At 52.5% G+C, this 20,915-nt stretch overlaps 1 protein-coding gene across 1 annotated transcript; it reads left to right on the top strand.

Annotated features, from left to right (window-relative positions):
* Nucleotides 1-1,323: 1,323 nt before the first annotated feature.
* Nucleotides 1,324-20,908, top strand: NUP160 (nucleoporin 160). Its single transcript, XM_042035601.1, has 27 exons — nucleotides 1,324-1,539; nucleotides 1,706-1,916; nucleotides 2,861-3,083; nucleotides 3,167-3,245; nucleotides 4,280-4,394; nucleotides 5,057-5,215; nucleotides 6,080-6,157; nucleotides 6,702-6,799; nucleotides 7,382-7,466; nucleotides 7,698-7,766; nucleotides 8,386-8,469; nucleotides 8,920-9,090; nucleotides 9,175-9,274; nucleotides 10,411-10,576; nucleotides 11,112-11,227; nucleotides 11,334-11,494; nucleotides 12,594-12,727; nucleotides 13,001-13,071; nucleotides 14,535-14,694; nucleotides 15,154-15,223; nucleotides 17,951-18,049; nucleotides 18,298-18,417; nucleotides 19,116-19,211; nucleotides 19,306-19,400; nucleotides 20,032-20,128; nucleotides 20,219-20,324; nucleotides 20,441-20,908. Exons 1-27 carry the CDS (start codon nucleotides 1,337-1,339, stop codon nucleotides 20,632-20,634), a joined length of 3,360 nt encoding a protein of 1,119 aa, XP_041891535.1. The 5' UTR covers nucleotides 1,324-1,336; the 3' UTR covers nucleotides 20,635-20,908.
* The last annotated feature ends 7 nt before the right edge of the window (nucleotides 20,909-20,915 follow it).

Raw genomic sequence — 20,915 nt, 5'->3', positions numbered from 1 at the left:
GGTCCCGGTACAGTCTTGGGACGGTCCTGACACGGTCCCGACACAGTCCAGGTATGGTCCAGGTGCTGTCCTAGTACGGTCCTGGCATGGTCTGTACTGCTCTGTTTTGTACTGTTCCGGTACAGAACTAGGCGTGCTTCTGGCATGGTCCCGGTACTGTCCACGCACACTCCCGAGACGGTCCCGGGACTGTCCTGATCCTGTCCCGGGGTGCACCGAGCATGACGGAAGGGAGCCGGTACCCAGCGGGTCACCCGTTGGGTTCCTTCCCAGGGGACACGGGCACCCGAAGGGATCTCAGCCCCAGCCATGGACACCCCCATTCCTGCCCGAGGGGACATAGACACCCAGTGCCACCAGCTACGGTGGGTGTGGGGCACCCCTCGGTGCCAAGGCAGGATGGGTGCCCGCGGGTGGAGGCTGGTCCCAATACCCCTCCATCCCACCTCAGCCCCTTCCATCACTGCTTCACAGCCCTGGCACTGCCATGGCACTTGAGCTCCCAAATCCAACTGTGTGCCAGCTCCCCACACCAACACCGGGGGCTTCCACCCACCCCCCTCCAGCTTTATGCTGGGGGCCAGCTGGAGCCCCCGGCCCCTCACGGCACCTGCCACCAGAATGGGCCCATTCTGCAGGCAGGCGCCTCGTGCTGCTGGCACTGGATCCCTCAAAGGCTGGATTGTTCCAAGCAGAGCGGGAGCTTGGCCAGGCGCGGCACTGGCACTGTGAGGCATCATGGGGGGACGTGTGGCATCCGTGGCATGGTGGGGTCCCCACTGTCCTCACCAGTATGGGATTATGTGCTCTGCCAGTGGCTGGGTCCAGTGTGCCGGACATGTCCAGGAAAGTGGCTGCGGCTGCTTTGCCGGGATGAGGTGTGGGCACAGGCGGGTGTAGGGAGCTGGCAGGGTGGGTGCTGCTGAGGGCACGTGTCCCCATTACGCCAGACCCCGTGTCCCGTCCCCCCAGTGTCCTGCCCCAAATCTCACAGATCCTCCTCAAACCCCCTCCCCAAATCCCCCTTCCCTTCTCCCTATATCCACTCTCCCTGTAGCTGCTCCTCTTCCCCTCTCCCTATATCCCGTCCCCAGACCTTCTCCCCATTCTCTCCTTCCGATACCTCCATCCCAGACCCCTCTCCCCAGACCCTCTCCCACCCTCCTGCCCTCCTCCTCTCTCCTCCCTTCCTCGCCCTCTTGCCCCCTGTCCCCCCGCCCGCCAGGGGGCGCCCCCTCCCCCTCCTGCCCCCGCCCTCCCGCCCGCCAGGGGGCGCCCGCTCCCTCCCCTTCCCGTCGTGCCCCGCGCGGCTGAGGCGGGAACGCGGCGGCTCAAGATGGCGGCGGCCCTGGCGGCGCGGAGCTGCCTGGAGCTGAGCGCGGCCGGCCGGGCCCCGCCGCGACCCCCGCAGGAGCTGCTGTTCGTGCCCCCCGGCATCGCCCCGCTCCCTGCCGGACGCTACAGCGACAGCGCCGGCGGCTTCTGCTACCAGGAGAGCGCGCAGCTCGGGGCCGCCACCAGGAATCGCTGGGTGCGATGGTGAGTGCACGCCCCCGTCCGCCTCGCCGCGCTTAGACCCTTTTCAGCCACACCTCTCCCCTTCTCGTCCGTCTCCTGTCCCTCAGATCCTGCTCATCCTCATCTCTGCTCTTCTCTCCTCTCTCAGACCCTCCTTGTCCCTACGTCTGCCCTTCTGTTCCCGCAGGAGCACGTCGGGGGACACGGTGGAGCTGGTGGAGGAGTCCCTGGACGTGAACCTGCTGAACAACGCGGTGCGGCTGCGGATCCAGGGCTGCCCGTTCCTGCCGGGCGGGATCCACCTGTGCGAGGTGCAGAGTCACCTGGTGGTGCTGCTGCTCACGGCACAGACGGTGCACCGGCTGCTGCTCCCGCACCCCTCCCGTCTCTACCGCAGCGTGAGTGCCGGGAACGCCGCCGGGGGCCGGGGCAGGCGACCCCGTCACCGCAGGGAGGGCTTGGGAGGGGGCAGGTGACCCAAGATACATCAGGAACAAGAGGGAAAATAGGAGATTTGGGGAATTTCGCCCTGTTTTGTTCAGGAACTGGCTGGGTCTCGCACCTGTGTCATGTGGACTGTGGTGACACTGGAGTTGAGCTGCTGCTGGGAATGAGCCTTGGCTTTTCCAGAGCTCTTCCTGGTTGGATTGTCTTTTTTTACCTGCAGCTGAGAAGGCTGCAGGCTGGTTTTGTCTGGATTGGAATCTATATTTCATGTGGAAGATGGATCCTAGCCAGACTGTATATCACATTTACCATTTTTCCACTGATGTGGGCTGGAACTGGATGGTTTTTAAGGTCCCTTCTGACTGAAACCATTCCAGGATTCCGTGATTCCCCCCATTTGCTCTGACTTTTCCTCTTACGCCTGCTTTTTGCCAAGATCCTCTACTCTCTTGGAGAGCTTCTCTCCTGCTTTTAGAGCTCGGGAGAGCTTTCCCAAGGGATGACCCTGTGCTGTGGCAGAACTGCTTTTCCTGGGTTTTGTCACCAGCGATTTTCTCTGAGCTATCCCAGAGATTTTTTACTGGAAAAATCCTTTTTATCGAGGAGACAGTTGCCATTTCATCAGCATCTGGTGGGGTTTTTTTCTGTGCCTTAGATATGTGCGCTCAGGATTTGCTGTTTTACGGAATCCTCTAGGATCATGGAGTCCAGCCAATTCCCCAGCATTGCCAAGGCCACCCATGTCCCCAAGTGCCACATCCACACGGGATGGGAACTCCACCACTGGAGCCTGTTCCAATGCCTGATAACCCCTTCCATGAAGGAATTTTCCCTGATATCCAACCTAAACCTTCCCTGGCACAACTTGAGGCTGTTTTCTCCTGTTTCCCTTCAGGAGCTGATAACGGAGAGCCAAGTGCAGTCTGTGTTTACAGATATCAGCAAAATCCACATCAGGGATCCCTCCAATTACTACGTGATTCCCAGTGTGCCAGGGCTGGCTCCCAACTCCGTGGCCTCCGCAGCCTGGCTGAGCAGCGAGGGCGAGGCTCTCTTTGCCCTTCCCTCTGCCTCGGGAGGGATCTTTGTCCTTAAGCTGCCTCCTCCTGATGCTCCAGGTAAGGGTTGGGCACTGCAACCCCTCTCCCATCTTGGAATTTCACTTAATCTTCATTTTTTGATTTTCTTTTTGTTTTTGAAGGAAGTGTTTCTGTCGTGGAATTGAAGCAGAGCTCGGTGGTGCAGCGTTTCCTCACAGGCTGGATGCCAACTGCCATCAGGTGAATGCCTGGAGATGGATAAATGGAGCTAATTTTGGCTTTTGGATTCCCTCACCTGGAATTTTTAGCTCGAGTCACACAGGCACCTGTAAATACTCCACCCAAAAATGTTAATGGGGTCACAGGAGCTATCAGAATACAGAAGTTGGGAGCGGAATGCTGGATTAGCAGGGTCCTGCTGATTCCGTGTGTCTGTGAATATGTTCTCTAGTAATTGGCCTGCAAGGATTTGCCCAGGATGTGGCTCACAGCCAGCATGGATTAGGGATTACTCTGCCCTGGTGCTGAGGAGCCAGGCGCGTTCCTGACAGGCAGCGGTTACGTGGGAATCACACGGATACTTCCTGGTGGATTGGGATCTTTAGGGGTGGGATTGTTAGGGTGGATTGTTTAGAGTGCACAGCCAAGTCCTAGGGCCTTTTCCTTGGAAGTGGGAGTGAGTCCCTTGATACCCTGAGTGACTTTGACCATCGGGGGGGTATTGCCTGGGGGCTGTCAGGATCCTTGCTTGTGGCTTCTTGGATCCTTGTCAGGGGCTGGCAGGATCTATGCTGGGGGCTGCTTGGGTCCATGTTTGGGGCTGCTCAGATCCTTTTTCCCTCTGGATCCTTCAGGTACATTCTGCGAGTACCACGCTGGGGATGGAGAAGTGGGAAGGTGCTTCAGCTCCACCAAAGCAAGTGACGAACTGGATGTCACTGATGTGGTGGGATCCTCTGCTCTGTGGATGCTGAAACATTACCTTCTCCTGGTCTCACCCCACTTTATTTGGATTTGGTTTATTTGGATTTAAACACAATGGTGGAACCCCAGTGCCTTGGATCTGTGCACCTGCCTTGATTTTAGAATAGTGAAGTCCTGGAATGGTTTGAGTTGGAAGGGGCCTTAAAGCTCATCCAGTCCCACCCCCTGCCTAGGGCCGGGACACCTTCCACTAGACCAGATTGCTCCAAGCCCTATCCAGGCTGAGTTTGGACACTTCCAGGGATGGGGAATTTTCTTTGAAGGTGTTGATGTAACCTCTGGTTTTCCAGAGGCGATGGCGGCCCCTCGGATGTGCCTGTCAGCCTCTCCGTGCACTGTCTGGATCACGACGCCTTCCTCTTCGCCCTCTGCCAGGACCATAAGCTCCGGATGTGGTCCTACAAGGTGAGCAGAACCTGGGCTTGGGGGAGCAAAATGAAGCCCAAGGAATCACGTGTGAGTGCTTGGCATGGATCTATCTCCTGTTAAATTGTAGCTGTGGCTTCTTCACACTGGGATTTGGGACAACATGTGAGAACAGTTGTAGCATTTGTAGCAGCGTCTGGGAAGCAAGGGGTTTCCTGCCCAGCCTCGTTCCTGGGATAAGGGTTATTTCCAGACCTACTGGAGCGTTTGGGAAGGCAGGCAGGAGCGCTTTGAGGCTCAAGGAGCCATCCCAAATGGATTTTCTCTTGCTTTCAGCAGTAATGAAAGTGTCTTTGTCAACAAGAAGTTAATAAAAGCCTCTTGCTCCAGATATTGAGTGCCGGAGCTAATGGAGCAGCACGGCGCTTTCACGGCTCAGTGGCACTGGAATGTGCTGTGGGAGGGAAGGGAAGCCTTATCCTGCGTGCCTGGGCTCCGGCACTCCGTGGGATTGGTGTGAAGGGGGCCCAGGTGAGCTGGGAGAAGCCAAGGATTCAGGTAGATGTATGGAGCCTTAATTTACATCCTTTGTGGAAAACTCTAGGCAGATGTCTGGAAGGGGAAGGAGAGGAGGGAGACAAACAGTTTCTCAATCCTCAGTCTTTCCTAAGCCGCTCTCCCGATACTTCTGTTGTTTGCAGGATCAGATGTGCCTGATGGTGGCGGATCTGCTGGAATTCATGCCGGTCAGCAGGGACCTGCGGCTGGCGGCCGGCACCGGGCACCGCCTGCGCCTGGCCTTCTCCCAGTCCCTGGGCCTTTACCTGGGAGTCTACATGCACGCTCCCAAGCGAGGGCAGGTATGGAGCCACAGGTGCTTCAGGCTGGAGGAAGAGGAGTCATTCCCCTAGGACTTGGGTTTGGAAGGCAAGAAATAGAGAAAAGTTTCACGTGTGACCTTCTGGAGGGATTAATGCTTTCTAAATAAGCATTTTTCCCCTCAAGACACTGCGGGATATGTGTGCCTGAGCCCTGGGAGTGGAATTCCCTGTGTGACTAAGCTGATCCATGAGGGCTAGTTCACTTGTTTACCTCCTGTTCCGAAAGTGTGGACATGCCGTGGGAAAAGGAAAGGTCCAAGGGGAGCTAAAAGCACGGAAATGCTGATGGTGTGTTTACGCTGGGCTCCTGGGACCATGTGGATGCTTCTGCAATTTGGGGAGAACTTTTTGTGGAGAATGATAAATTTAGCAGGAGGGGAATGACAGCACAAACCAGGCTCATCTGTTGGACAGCTTATCTTGTTGTCCAGGGAATTCTCCCGCAGAGCAAGAGTGTGTAACATGAGTCCTGCTGTCCCACGAGTGCTCTGCTCTGGGAAGAACACACAGAGCTGGGCCTGCAGCTGAGGAATTGGGGCTTTCCCGCCTTAGTCTCCTTCTTTTCCCACATCTTGTGGTCCCTGGCAGTGCCAGGTGTGGTGGTCTTACAGTTTTTCAGGTTTAGTGTTTGGAAAGAGCTGGGAGTCCTTTGGGTCCAGGCAGGGATGAGTGTCCTTGGGGAGGAGGGTGAAGCCAGGGTGTCAGTGGTGTGTTCAGCTCACCCCTCTTGTCTTCTGGGTTGCTACCCCTAACACCAGGCAGGGAGAGGGACTGGAATGATGAGATTCCCTGAGATGTGTTGATTTAGTTCTTCAGGAAATGATTTATGAGGTGTGTTTGTAGTTTTGTGTCTTCCAGCTGGTGAGCACCGAGAGCAACCGCTACAGCCTTGACCACATCTCCTCCCTGTTCTCCTCGCAGGTGAGAGCTGGTGCCTGGCCCCCAGGAGGGAAAGGCCTGGACTTTGAGATTTAAATCATAGAGTCATGGAATGGTTGGGTTGGAAGGGACCCCTTAAAGCTCATCTTGTTCCAGCCTCCTGCCGTGGGCAGAGACATCTTCCACTAGACCAGGTTGCTCCAAGCCCTGTCCCACCTGGCCTTGGGACACTTTGAGGGATGGGGCAGCCACAGCTTCTTTGGGCAGCCTCAGCACCCTCACAGGGAAAAATTTCTTCCCAATATCCCATCTGAATCTCCTCTTTTTCAGTTTAGAGCCATTCCTACTTGTCCTGTCACTCCAAGCCCTTGTCCAAAGTCCCTCTCCATCTTTCTTGTAGGCTTCCTTCAGGTACTGGAAGGGGCAATTAGTTCACCCCAAAGCTTTCTCTTATTCAGGCTGAACAATTCCCAAAGCCTCTTAAATTCCACAAGGGAATGTTTTGCTGTTGTTAAGTATCCACCTTTCTCTGCTGTACTCTAATTTGGGGATAAGAAAGGAAATTGGCTCTTTCCCTCTTTCTTAGGAGACTCTGGTTGACTTTGCCTTAACCTCAGCCGAGATCTGGGCACTGTGGCACAACGAGGAGAACCAAACTGTTGTGAAATACATCAACTTTGAGCAGTGAGTTTTGGGCATGGATCACTGGGATAACTGCAGGAAAACCCTGACAGAGCTCCTCAACTTAGAGGTTTATACTCTAGCTGCCGGAACATGGAAAATATAAAAACCCAGGCAGCAGGAGTGCTGAAAGTGGAGTTTGAGCGTGGCAGAGGGAGCGTTGTGCTTCCCCACAGCTCCTTCAAAACAACCAGGTGGTCCCTTCCAGGAAAAAACGTGTTTTGGGGAGATGGTGATAGGAAAGGATCATCCCTGAATATAAAGCTGAGAGGGTAGGTTGGTGCAGAGTTGAACAGTGGATGAAAAATGCTGTGAGTGTGCAAATTTTGGGAGAAGAAGCTACTCTTCAGTCTGAGTTGCTTGTGAGCTTGTTGAATGGGGAGAACATTGATTAAAGTGAAAGATTCTAACCTGTTCCATCAGCTGATGGCTAGGAATGCCACAGTTAACCTCTCCTTCCCAAATCTGTCCCTTGTCACTGTGCAAACCTCCTGTTTCCTGACCCAGAGGGCTGTTTTTGCTGGTGAAAGCCACAGGTTTGGTTCAGGTGGATGCCAAGCTGATTCCAGGTTTGTTTCCTTCCAGGAATGTTGCAGGCCAGTGGAACCAGGTATTTGTGCAGCCGCTCCCTGAGGAGGAGGTGACGGTCCGACAGGATCAGGACCCCAGGGTGAGCCAGCCATAAAACAGCACCAAAAAATAGAAGGGTCACTCAGGAGAGAAAATGGGAATAAAAAAAGTCTGGAGTATGCAGGAGGCCTTTTTTGATCCCAGGTTGGAGCCGGGTGTGGCAGAAACACGGACCCAGGGGATGACTTTGAGAGTGGGAGGAAAGACCAGAAACAGCAGCTTAAATGTTCTCCTCATCCTTGAGCTTCCTTAAGTCATGATCTTTTTGCAGGAAACCTACCTGGAATATCTTTTCATGCCAGGCCGGTTCACTAATGCAGCTATCCAGAAGGCTTTGCAGGTAGGTGAGGAGGAATTTGGGATGCTCTCTGTTTGTCCTTTTCCTGGCTCTTTAGATGTGAGGCAGCAGGATTCCTTGGAGCTCTTGCCAGGCATGTTTTCATGGGGAATCCCTGGAGCGAGTTGGTGGCTGCTGGGCCGCGCTGCAGCCGCTGTGTGCCCACAGCCGGAGGCGGAACCTGGAATCCAGATGATTGGTTTTTTTCCCCCTTGGATAGCACAGCAAGTTGCTGAGCTTGTTTTTCATTCCTGCTGATTTAGCCAGGGGAATGGGGACTCAGCGCCCCGTGGTGCTGTTTGTCAGGATATGTCATGGAATCGTGGAATTACTAAGGTTGGAAAAGCTCTCTGAGATGGTGGAATACAACCGTTCCCTCCAGCACTGCCAAGGCCACCACTAAGCCGTGTCCCCGAGTGCCACATCACATGGCTTTTAAATCCCTTGAGGTGTGGTGGCTGCACACTGCCATGCATCCATGTATCCCAAATTTAGCATCCAGACCTTTCTTTTAACACTTCCATCCCACAAAGTGCTGGCTTATGCTCTTGTCCTGCTTTACCTCGCTCAGTGCTCCTTGAACCCTTGCCTTAAAATCCAAGTTTCCTGTGCTGCTTTGCAGATCTTTTCTCAAGGAACCGAGAGGCACATGGATCTGACGTGGGATGAGTTAAGGAGAGAGGTCACTTTAGCTGTGGAAAACGAGGTGAGATGGATTTTCCTTCCAGGATATTGTGTTGTACATGGTGTGGTGATGTTTTAGGTGCCAAGTGATCTCAGGCCTTGGTTTATCCTTTTATTTCTCCAAAGGGAATGATGTGACTTTTTAAAAAGTACAAGTTCATCCTTCCTGCCTGGGATTTCCTTTCCCTCTTGGGTTTTTGGAATCCTTCTGGGTGTTGCACCTCTGCTCCCTGCGTGCACTTTGGTCACCCATCACGCGCTGCGCAGGCCACCACCGTGCAGAGCTGTTGCTCATCATTTTGGAAGAGAATCCAAAATACAGGGATTATCTTCCAAATAATCCAAATGACAATTATCAGGGGACCTACTTGAAGGATCTCTTTGTCCTTTTGGGTCTGAATTTCCCTCGTTTTATGCTGTTTGTCCTTATTTTACTCCACTATTCCTGATTCCGTTGTTTTGCCCCCACTAGTTCCAGGGCAGTGTGACGGAATACGAGTGCTCCCCGGAGGAGTTTTGGCAGCTGCAGGTGGAATTCTGGTCCAAGTTCTATGCCTGCTGCCTGCAGTACCAGGAAGCTCTTTCCCGGCCCCTGGCCTTGCACCTGAACCCCTACACCAGCATGGTGTGCCTGCTGAAGAAGGTGAGGCTGGGTGGTGGTGAGATTCCCTGGACAAGTTTCTCCAGAGGATTTGGGAAGCTCAAGGATTTTCTCCTCACCTTTCAGGGCTCCATGTCCTTCCTCGTGCCCTGCTCCTTGGTGGATCATCTCTATCTCCTCTCCAATGAGCACCTCCTGACCGAGGACGACGCTGCCATCTTTGAAGGTGAGGAGACACGGAGTTTTTTCCCTCCTGTCAGGGGTGTGGGAGCTTCCATAGAGACCTCTTGAAGAGCTCCTGATCCACAGTTGCATGGAGATAGTTTTATTTTGGCTTTGCAGGGATACTTATTTTGTGAAACTTGCCATCATGCTCACACCAGCAATTAGAAAATAGTGTCAAGGCCGCCCATGGAATCATGGAATTGTTTGGGCTGGGAGAAATTCTTTCCCATGAGGGTAGTGAGGCCCTGGCACAGGTTGCCTAGAGAAGCTGTGGCTGCCCCTGGATCCCTGGAAGTGTCCAAGGCCAGATTGGACAGGGCTTGGAGCAACCTGGGGTAGTGGAAGGTGTCCCTGCCCTGGGCAGGGGGTGGGACTGAATGGGCTTTAAGGTCCCTTCCAACCCAAACCATTCCAGGATTTATGAAATGTTTTCACATCAGCTGTGGAAAGGGGCCATGCTGTTCCTTGTCTCCGGGAAGTGAATGCCAGAGTATGGAAAACATGTCATTAATATTGTCACCACAGTGCCCTCTGTGCTTTGCTGGCCTTGGAATGCCATTTCACTAGGAAAAAGGCTATGGAAAATGTTAGCTAAGCTCCACTTTCATGCTTGAGTGATTTTTATATATTTTTATAAAGCGGGATCGTCATCTGTTTGGTTGAGCTTTTTGTGGAGCAGAGGGAAGGAAAGCTGGAGGCCTGGGCTAGATTTGGGAGCCCCAGCAGTTCCTGCCCTGGCTGTTTTAAACAGTCACAGTCTCAAAAGATGGGATTTAATTTAAAATCTCATCCATAAAGGATTGCAGAGCCGAGCTGAGCCATTTTCTCCAGGATATATTTTTTTGCACTGATTATTTCCTTTCAACCTGTGGCTGGAAAAGGTCCCCTGGAGCGAATTTAATTTTTTTATTGTTGCATCATTTTGCATTTTCCAAATAATGAAGCCCAAATCTTTCCCTTGTCAACTCCTGAGCTTCAGTTTAGCCTCATTGTTACTGGGGAAGGGTTTGGTGCAGGGAACTGGGACCAGTCTGCTGTTACTGATGATAGGAGCTGAACTAACTGGCTTTTGCATGGTCTTCCCACTTTCCCTTGGAAATCTCTTGGAAAATACACAGTTAGATTCTTTCATTGCAGATTTGGAGATGTCTCGTGATGTTGTCTGTCTTGTCCAGTGCCTTCGCCTGATCGGAGAATCAATTTCCATGGAAATGGCATTCATCATGGAAATGGCTTGCTCCCGCCTCCAGCCTCCAGAAAAGGCTGCAGAGCAGATCCTGGAGGACTTGATAGCTAGTGACACGTAAGGAGATGTGTTTTCCAGAAGCTTCTCAGGGTGGCTGAGCTGGGATTGTCCAGAGCTGTCCTTGCTTGACATCCAAGGGCATTTGAGATGTGTGGGCTCCTTGCCCCGTGCTGCAGGAGACTTTTCCAGGGATGAGGACCGTGGTTTGGTGTCACTAGCAGGGTCTTCCATCCAGAACCTAGAGAGCAGGAGAGGGACAAATTCCTGTTAGGCATGGAAAGAAGTGCCTGGAGACAGTAGGAAGAGGTCAGAGCCTTGATCAAACCGTGTGGTTCCTGTGCTAACCTGAAATCATTCCGTCGTGGAATGCCAACTATCTGGCTGGTATTTCCTGATAGCCTGAGGGAGTGGAATAAATAGACTGGTCCCTGCAGGTGCTATAATAAAACTCACAAGCCAGCCAAGGATTCCAGTTAGGAATGTCCAGGCTGATCAGATACTGATCCGCAGTGGAACGGAGCGTAAGGGAGCCCTCTTCAGTTGGAACCTGAGGTTGCTGTTTGTGATGATGAGGATCTTTTTGATTTTGCAGGGAAAATGTGATGGAGGATATCCACAGCAAACTGCAGGAGATCAGGAACCCCATCCATGCCATCGGATTGCTCATCCGAGAGATGGACTATGAAACAGACGCTGACATGGAAAGAGGTGAAAGCTCTTCACCAGCTTCTGGGAAATGCTGGGAAGTGTTTTTTTTCTGGGAATTGTTGCTGCCTGTGTGGCTCCTGTCTCACCTAGGCGGCTTTCCCCACAGCTCCTCACCTGGCGCTGCGCATGAGCCTGTCCCAGCTGTTCGGCAGCGGCACCGCGGCACACGTGGTGTGCGGAGGGGTGGCCAAGATCTGCACTGTCCGCTTCCTCCTCTGCCGGGACCTGCTCATCCTCCAGCAGCTCCTGCTGCGCCTCGGAGATCCTGTGAGTACAGCCCTGGCGCTACTGCCATGCTCCTGGGACCTGGGAATCCTGTGGGGTTCTGCTGGTGGTGCAGGGCGGAGCTCTTGTCTCTTCCCACAAGGCTGTTGGAGTAGCCCGAGGCCTGGGCAGGTCCTGCTCTCTCCTCCAGCTGCTTTTGTCCTCCTAATCAAAGCAGCCTCATTCCCTTTATGCCACGCTGAGCATCCAGGAAGCCAATCTGTATTTGTGGGAGGAGGGCATGGATTCCAGCCTCCCATATGAATCAGCACATGCAACTCTCTCAGCTATCCCCCATCCTTCTCCCAGCACCGATTCTCTTGCAGCACACTCCAAGGCTGCAGTTTCAGCTCCTTGGAAGCTGCTCCAGCCAGAGCAAACAGTCCCCACTCTGGTAGCTGTGTTTGGGATGGTTGGATGGGCTGGTCTTGGTCTGTCCCATCAGGCCTGAGGCCACATGAGGCACGGTGCTGCTGCTTTGGATGGGCGCAGGTATGTGGAACAAGTCCCCAGACAGGGATGGCCTTGTTTAAACCAATATTATTTACTTTAAAATAACCAGGAGTTTCCTGGTTGAAAATAAATCCCTTTTTCCTGGATAAGGTTGTCCTGGTAGTGTTTAAGGTGTGTTGCAAGGTGCCCTCTGGAGCTGGGCTCTCCCAGACCATGAGGCATGTGACCTGCTTTCCCACCTTGATGTACCTGTGTCCTTCAAAAGCTCGGATTGTTTCTTGTCCTGTGACTCCTGCTCTTTGCTGGAGCTTATGGAGACCCTGAAGTGATCTCTGCAGCAAAGCCATGATTTCAGTCTCTGGGATAACAATCCTGGAATGCTTTGGGTTGGAAGGGATCTTAAAGACTGGCATGAGCAGGGGCATTTTCCACTAGGCCAGGTTTCTCCAGGCACCTTCCAACCTGGCCTTGAACACTTCCAGAGGTGGGGCAAGAGTCCTGCTGTTTTCCTGGGAGGGCTGAGTTCCTGCCAGGCTGTTGAGCACCTTGGTGTTGGCAGGAGGGACGAGCTGGGCCTGATACAAACCTCTCTGGTTGCCCTTGTCCTGCCGCTGCTCCATGTGTCCCAAGCTCTGTGCTTTCCTTGCAGATGGTTTTGGGAGGGGGACAGCTCTTCCAGTCCCAGCAGGACCTGCTGCACCGCACCTCTCCCCTGCTGCTGTCCTACTTCCTGATCCGGTGGGCGAGCCAGTGCCTGGCCTCCGACGTCCCTGTGGACACGCTGTAAGTCTCTGCCCGGCCTGGCTTTGATTCCTCCTGAATCCACCTGAAATGCCCTTCCTGGTGTGGAAAGCAGGTGGTTACTGTGGGAATATCATTCCAGGAGCACTGGGGAGGATTTTTTTCCCCCTTCCATGTTCTGAGCTGACTCTGCCTTGTGCTAAATCTGCCCTGCGAGGCCTCACTGTTCTGTGCTTCGTGGGAGTTGAACAATGAGCACAATTAAAGCGGGAGGCGTTTTGTTGTCTCTTCACTGAGGGCTCCTTTCTTCCCTAGGGAATCTAATCTGCAGCATCTCTCAGTGTTGGAGTTAGCAGACACCACGGCTCTGACACCACACAGACTGGGTAAGGTGTCCACGGATCATCAACTCTCCCTTTCTGTTATTTAAGCCTGTCTCTGCCACCTGAGGGAAGTGCTTTATGCAGGGAGCTAATGGACTGTGTGGTTGAATGACCCTGATTTAAGTGGGGATGTTTGTCAGGCTGTCCACAAAAAAAAAAAAAAACCAACCAACATCAAAGGATCTTGGAGGTTGGACTTGGATTTTACTCTCAGCCTGAGAAGGCTGGAAATGCCTCACTCAGCCAAAAGTTTTTCATTCTAACCCCGGTAGCATCAGCCAGACTCACCCCTCATGTACTTCACAGTGGCTGTAGTAGCTCAGACCAGGTCTGTCACAGACTCCTGGAATGGTTTGGGTTGGAAGGACCTTAAAGCTCATCCAGTTCCACCCCCCTGCCATGGCAAGGACACCTTCCACTAGCTGGCGTTGCTCAGAGCAACCTGCTCCATCCAACATGTCCTGCTCTCCAGCCTTTATGCTGCAGCAGCTCAGGGAAGCATTAAAATGTAGAAGTACTTGCTCAGAAGTGTTTGAAAACGTGGAAATACCTCCCCAAAACATTGCCGCTGATATTTGGTTCATATTTTTTAAGTTTTGCTGCAAAGATGTAAGTTTTGGGTTAGTTTTTTATTGGGAGAATATAAGGCAGCTTAATTAGGGAAATGTGGGCCTTGAAGTGGTTCCAAAGGGAGGAGGTGAACAGGGATGGGAAGGAAACATGCAGGTAAGAGCCTGCTGTGACTAGTCAGCACTTGGAGGCTGAGATACTTCAGAAGGAGCTGGGAAAATCTGGGACAAACAGGCAGCAGTGCCACGTATGAGCTGGGAAAGAGCTTCCTCCATTTTCTGACATCAGTGATCCTCAGAGCTTGAGCTCTCCCTGACCGAGAGTCTGGGTGCAGGAGGCAGCTGGAAATGTCAGGGAAGTTGAAAACATCCTTTGTGTGTGCCAGTGTCGTGGGTTATTTCTTGGCTGGCTCATGAGGAAAGTCCTGTTTGGCCACTGTTCTTTGGGGAAAAGTATGCAAAACGTAGGGAAGGAGGTGGCAGCTCGGGGAGAGGCGCCGAGAACGGTCAGTAAGGGGGGATTTTTGGGGTGCTGGAATGAGGAGGGAGGGATTGGAACAGCCAGCTCAGCACTCCCTCAGCTCTGTCGTGCTGGGAAGCTGCAGCTGGGCTGGGAATAACAAGTGGAGAGGGAGCAGAGCCTTTTTTTTGTGTGTTTTAATTGAGCTGTGGTTAATAGACACTGCAGGATAGGGCACTTTGATCTCCTGCTGCTCTCTCTGACTTAACCAGACGGCAGGAGAAATCCAAAACCAACAAATTGGAGTGTGGAACGTGCTTTTGGTTTGCCCTGACTTAATCTGTGCTGTTTGGGCTGATGAGCACAGCACAGGGTGGAAAACCTGGGATCTCTGCTGCAGGCCCTCTACTCACAGTTCCTTTAATTTGTACTTCTAGTATCCGGCCCTCAAACAATCGTGGAGCTCTTCTTTCAGGAAGTGGCCAGAAAACACATCATATCCCGACTCTTCCTGCAACCAAACACCTCTTTGGCTGAGACAAGTTTGAACTGGCCCCATCTCATCACCTCAATTGTGGCTGATTTTCTGCCTCTGCTGTATCCTTGGCTGTCAATCCATTGCCACTGAGCCTCCTGCTGTTCCGAAATGAGTTTTCCACCCCCAAATTTCCAAGACAAGCCTCCTGAAGGAGCGAGGTTGTTGGCATTAATGGGATTTGTGGGTATTTTAAGATTTCACAGATTTCATCCTGTTTAGGTGCACGATAAAGGATTTGAGTTTTTGACTTTAAGCCCCTGAGCTCTCACTACGTAACTTGGTGGGGTGGGATGCTGGGGGATTTGGAAGGGTAGCAGGGGTTGGGGATTAGATGTACTGGTGATTTTGTTCTAATATGGATAAATCTTATTACAGAATAATGACTTGTATAAAGAGCAGCTTAATCTTCTCTCCTTTCCCCCTATGAACGGAGTATGAGAGGCATGTTGGCTTCCAGACTAGTTAGTTCTCCAAACTCTCCAGACTGAATTCTCCTGTGTTCCTTAACCTCTGCTCAGATGGCCCAGCAATCCTGGCTTCCTCTTCCCAGAGTGCCTGATGGGGAGCTGTCAGTACACCCAGCTCCAGGTGAGTGCATCACGCCAGCCCTCTCACAGGTGCTGGAAAACTCCCCAAAACATCATCTTTCCAAGTGCTGGAGTTCTGCTTTCCTCTAGTCGTGGAATCCTGGAATGGTTCGGGTTGGAAGGGACTTCAGAGCTCATTCAGTTCCATCCCCTGCCATGGACAGGGACGCTGTCCACTAGACCAGCTTGCTCCAAGCCTTGTCCAGTCTGGCCTTGGACACGTCCAGGGATGGGGCAGCCACAGCTTCTCTGGGCAACCTGTGCCAGGGCCTCCCCACCCTCATAGGGAAGAATTCCTTCCCAATATCCAATGTAAATCTCCCCTGTTTTAGTTTTAAAACCACCACCCCAAATCACTGCTCTCTGAGCTGAGACAATGCCACAGAGCATTTGATGGGGAGTGATGTGAGATCATGGAATCCCAGAATGGTTTGGGTTGGAAAGGACCTTAAAGCTCATCTCATTCCACTCCCTGCCATGGGGGAATCGTCTTCTGAATTTTGTCTTTCATCTGTTTTCAAGAGCATCCAGATACTCAGGTTTATGCTATTCCCGTTCCATGGAGGAGTTCATTCTCCCAGGGCTCGTCTGACCATGTGACGCTGCGCTCCTGAAACATCTTTGCAGAGCCTGTGTAAATATTCCAACAATCCTAGAGCTTGTTGGCTGCTGGTGTGCCCACAGCCTTTCCTGTACCACCTTTGCCCATGATTGCCCATGGGACCTGGGTTTAGAAGGATTCCTTCAGCCCAGAAAGGGCTCATCTATTTCTTCAATGTCCTTATTAGTAAAAAACAGTGTGAGAAACACCTGTCAACATTCCATCTCTGGCTGCTCCTGGCATCCCAGTAGCAGGGATGGTGAGCTGCTGATTTCCAGGCGTTTTAGACTGCTGTATTTCAGATCACTGTTCCTCCACCTCTCTCCCTGTGCTCTTGGCAGCTGGAGTTGCTTGTGCTCGAGTTCTGACCCACACAATTCCTTGTCTGCAGCTCCACGTGATGCTTCATCCTGTCTGGGCATTCCTGGAGGCACCAGGGCCAGGCAGGCTGTTAGTGACGACCTGTTTTTCAGCAGAACCTTTTATCCTCCCAGCCCCTCATACCTGGGGGCTGAATTGCTTCCTTTTGTGTTGCTGCTGAGAAGAATTGAGAGAAGAATTTCGATTCTTCAGAGGTTTTTAGCCAGGAAATGCCAAGATTGGAGCAGCATCGTTCTCCCTCCTGGCATACGTGCAGGCTTTGAATCTCCTCGCATTGCTTTCGCCTCGCTGGTGTCTCCTCCAGGCTTTTATCTCTGCAGAGCCCAGCTCCTCCTCCTCCCCACTGCCTTCTGTTCCTCTCCCTGATCCCAGTCGGTCACGGAAACTTGGATTAAGTGCCTTGACCCCAGGGAGATCACAGCAGCTTTGCTGTGAGCACGGTGACCCAAATTGTGGGTACGGGAAGCTCCTTGCAAGGAGCAGGTGGGCACGGGGACGGTCTGGTGGCAAAGCAGAGGCCAGGGACACAGGCCAAGCCTCTCTGTGTTGCTCACTGTGTGTGACAAGCTGGAGCAGGATTTATCCCTTGTAGCTGCTAATCCAGGCAGTGAATCCGGGCTCCGGGTGCGTCGCCACGTGGTTTTGAGAGGAGTCATGGCCAGGAAAGGTGAGGCAAGAGGTGCTGGTGGTTTGTGCACCTGTAGAGGTGACTTGACTTCCAAGTCCTGGTTTCTCCTCCCAGTTCCTGCTGAGTCCCATGGCCCTGCTAGCAGGACATGGCTGCTTCTCCAAGGATGACGAGGATGCTCTGCTGGCACAGGCTCAGGCAGGGTCATCTCGCTTTATCTGTGCCCTCAGTGCCGTCGGCGCTCCTTCCCACATGCTGTAATCCATGTGCTTCCTTGGCTGCTGGCCCTCTCCTGCACAGGTATTCCCCTTCTAGCACCTGCCTTGCCGATTGTCCTGCAGCCTTCACTCTGCCCTCCATGTTCTGTCCACATTTTCTCCCTGCAACAGGGTGTAGGAAGAATCCTGTCTGATTTTGGGGTGTGTTGGGAGCTGTTTCTGAGGTCCTTCATACAGACACTGGAGATGTTTAGGGCAGTTTTTTTTTCCCAGGGGCATGTGGGGGAATATCTCCCCCTTACAGGGCAGGAGCAGCTCTGCTCTGGAGAACTGAGAGAGCTGGGAATGTTCAGCCTGGAGAAGAGAAGGCTCCAAGGTCTCCTGGGAGCCTCTTGCAGTGCCCAAAGGGGCTCCAAGAGAGCTGGAGAGGGGCTTTGAACAAGGACCTAGACTGACAGGACAAGGGGGAATGGCTTCATACTGACAGAGGGCAGGAGTAGATGGAATGTTGGGAAGAAATTCTTCCCTGTGTGGGTGGTGAGGCCCTGACACTGGTTGCCCAGAGAAGCTGTGGCTGCCCCATCCCTGGAAGTGTCCAAGGCCAAGCTGGACATGGCCTAGAGCAACCTGGGGTAGTGGAAGGTGTCCCTGCCTTTCACAGGGACATGGGTCTGGATGAGCTTTAAGGGGTCCCTTCCAATCCAGAGCATTCCAGGATTCTATGATCAGTGCATCCAAGGGACTTTGGGGCTGGAAAGACCAGCCTCCAAGCTGGAGAAGCAGGATTTGTCTGAGCACAGCAGCTAAAGGGGCCACCAAAAACTTGGCTGGTCCTGGGTGCCTGCAGATTACACGTGAGCACTGACCTGAATCCAAACTCCCATTCCTTCTCTCCCGTAGGAATACATCCGCCTGCTGCAGCCATGGTGCCACGTGAACATGGGCTCCTGCTGCTTCATGATGGGCAGGTGTTACCTCGTCATGGGTGAAGGGCACAAGGTGAGGCCTTCCCCTCATCTCCTTCTTGGGGTCTGGGACCTTTTCCCTTGGGAGGGAGGAGGTGCACAGGAGGCATCCTTCCCAAGCTCTGCCTCCTTTGGGAAAGGATGGGATTGGAGCGGCATGGTGGGATCTACGTTTGGGGAAGATCTCATGAGCTTGGGACAGGCCCACCTGTCCCCTCACCTGTACAGCAGGTGGATCAGTCACATGAGGGGACAGCGAGCTGATTCCAGGTGTGCTTCCAGGCTTTGGATTGCTTCTGCCAAGCTGCCTCTGAGGTGGGAAGAGAGGAGTTCCTGGACAGGCTGATCCAGCCTGAGGAGGGCGAGGTGGTCTCCACACCACGGCTGCAGTACTATAACAAGGTATGGTCCTAAGCAGGTAAACTGACACCAAGTCCTTCCACACTTGAGAGGGAGTTCCTGCAAATCCCTGGCTTTGGGGGAAGTGACTTGAGCCTCAGAAGACTAGTTTTTGGAATGTGAAACATATGTATTTTGTTCACTTTGTTTTGGGGGTAATGAGAAGCTGAGTATATGAAATTTAGGTACTTTCCACCTACTGGTTTCCTAATAGCCAAGGAGTTTGTTATCCAGCAGAAAAAGGCAGGATGAGATCCAGCTGCTGGAAGCAGAAGCCAGACATGTCGAGGCTTGATTTAAGATGCTGCCTAAGGGGAAGGTTATTAAGCTCTGAGGCACATGAGAACGAATATGTTTAAATTGAGATAGGATCTTTCTTCTACATAATGCCATGGTTCAGCCAGGCTGCGAGCCTGGAGCTGGGCTCTTGGTGAGGAATTCCCTGGGTTTAGGATCCAGAAAACTAATCATCAATGCTGAAATGGTTCAAAAATCCCCCGTGCACAGAGGTGAATCCTCCACAGAAGCCATAACCTGGTCCTGTTGTGCTGGGATTTCATCCAGATCCCTGTCGTTTACCTAAATCTTCCCTTTTTAAGTCTAATCCCTTAAAAATCTTTAGGGGTAGGAGCAGCTCCTAAAAAAATACCAACAAAAAAACGTCCTTGCCAACTCTTTACTGGAGTATTTCGCCCCCCCAGGTCCTTCGCTTGTTGGAGATGCTGGGTTTGCCAGAGCTGGTCATTGAACTGGCCACCCTGGCCATCATGGAATCAGCAGATGACTGGAGAAGCCAGGTACATCCGCTTCTTTCCCAGCAAGCTGTTTCTTCAGGAACCTCTTCCACAGGAATTTCTTGCTGGTTTTCTAACTGGTTTGTGCTGTTTTCAGGCTACTTTGAGGACCTGCATCTTCAAACATCACTTGGATTTGGGGCACAATAGCGAAGCCTATGTAGCCTTAACACAAAACCCAGATCCAGGCAGGTAGGTGACAGGCTTATGTCTTTGTTGGAGCTCCATGATCCCATTTTTCCATGAAACTGAGAGGAAAATGAAACTTTAGGGGAGGGCACAGTTGCTGTGTTAAGTTAATGTGTAGAGGTGGGTTTAAAAATGTAGAGTTCATTTTTGGATGTTCATCTGAAGGACACCTGGGATTGGCACCCTCTCAAAAGAGGAAAATGGGAGGGAAAAAAACCAGGGAAGAGGCTGAAGGATCATGTGTAGTATCCTATATTTAAAAGCTTTAGGAGCCACGTTGATTTAGTTTAATAAAGAAAAGATTTGATGTTGAGTTTTCAGTTTGGGAAGTGAACTGGGTAGAGAAAGCTTTATCCTAGCAGAGAAAAATGCTGAAATAACAGGGGAGAAATAGGAATGCTTTTCAACTGATTGAGGGAGGGAGACTGCCCTCCTGCGAGGCCTTTCCAGAGGGTCTCTGTTTCCAGCACAGGAGAAACTTGAAGGTTTAAGTTGGTTCTAAGCCAGGAAAAAGCCTGCGGAGCTCATCCGGAAGCAGGAGCTTGTCACAAAGTGTTTGTGGCTTAAATCCCGCGTTTGTTCCTGCTCCTGGGTTTATTCCTGCTCCTCCAAAGGGTTGTGCTTCCCTCTGCAGGCAGCTGGACTGCTTACGCCAGCTAGTGGTGGTTCTCTGCGAGCGATCCCAGCTCCAGGACCTGGTAGAATTCCCTTACGTGAACCTGCACAATGAGGTAATCCTGCACTGGGATCATGGCCGGGGGGGGGGCACAACCTTCCCTTTAAAGGGATTATAGACCCACTGGAGCCTCGGTATGCTGCAGGTCGTTGGGATCATCGAGTCCCACGCTCGGGCCGTGGATCTGATGACTCACAACTACTACGAGCTGCTCTACGCCTTCCACGTGTACCGGCACAACTACCGGAAAGGTAAAGCTTGGAATGGCACTAGGACCTGCCCACCCACCTGGGACCCCCCTTCCCTGCCCCTGCCGGGTGTGTGGCCTCTCCAGGCTGTTGGCTGATGCACTTTTCCCTGTTCCCAGCTGGAACAGTGATGTTTGAGTACGGCATGCGGCTGGGCAGGGAGGTGCGGACGCTCCGAGGGCTCCAGAAACAGGGAAATTGTTTCCTGGCTGCCATTAACTGCCTGCGGTTGATCCGCCCGGAGTACGCCTGGATAGTGCAGCCGGCCTCTGGAGCTGTGGTAGGAATGCTGAGCTTCCAAAATGCTTTCTGATGGGAACAGAGGCATTGGACTTCTTAATCTGCTGCTCTTGGCCAACTGTCTTGCCCTGCTCATCAACCCTATCTATCGCCCTTGTGCCATTCCCCACTTTTTGGGGCGGGGGGGAAGCAGGAAAACTTTTGGGATTTGGCTGGTGGATAGATATGGGAATATATCACCTTGTGTTGAAGACAGCAAATGTGTTGGGGAGTGTGAACAGCTGGAATACCAGTCCAGAGGAGAATTAGTGTAACAGGGGTTGTGTTTCAAATCCCAGTCAGGACTCGGGGGGG

This window comes from Corvus kubaryi, unplaced genomic scaffold (assembly GCF_017639235.1).
Source record: "Corvus kubaryi isolate FWS band 111438036 unplaced genomic scaffold, C.kubaryi_AGA036_p1.0 37384, whole genome shotgun sequence".
Taxonomy (NCBI): domain Eukaryota; kingdom Metazoa; phylum Chordata; class Aves; order Passeriformes; family Corvidae; genus Corvus; species Corvus kubaryi.
Note: the sequence above shows the minus strand (reverse complement) of the source record. Positions and strands in the feature narration are given on the sequence as shown.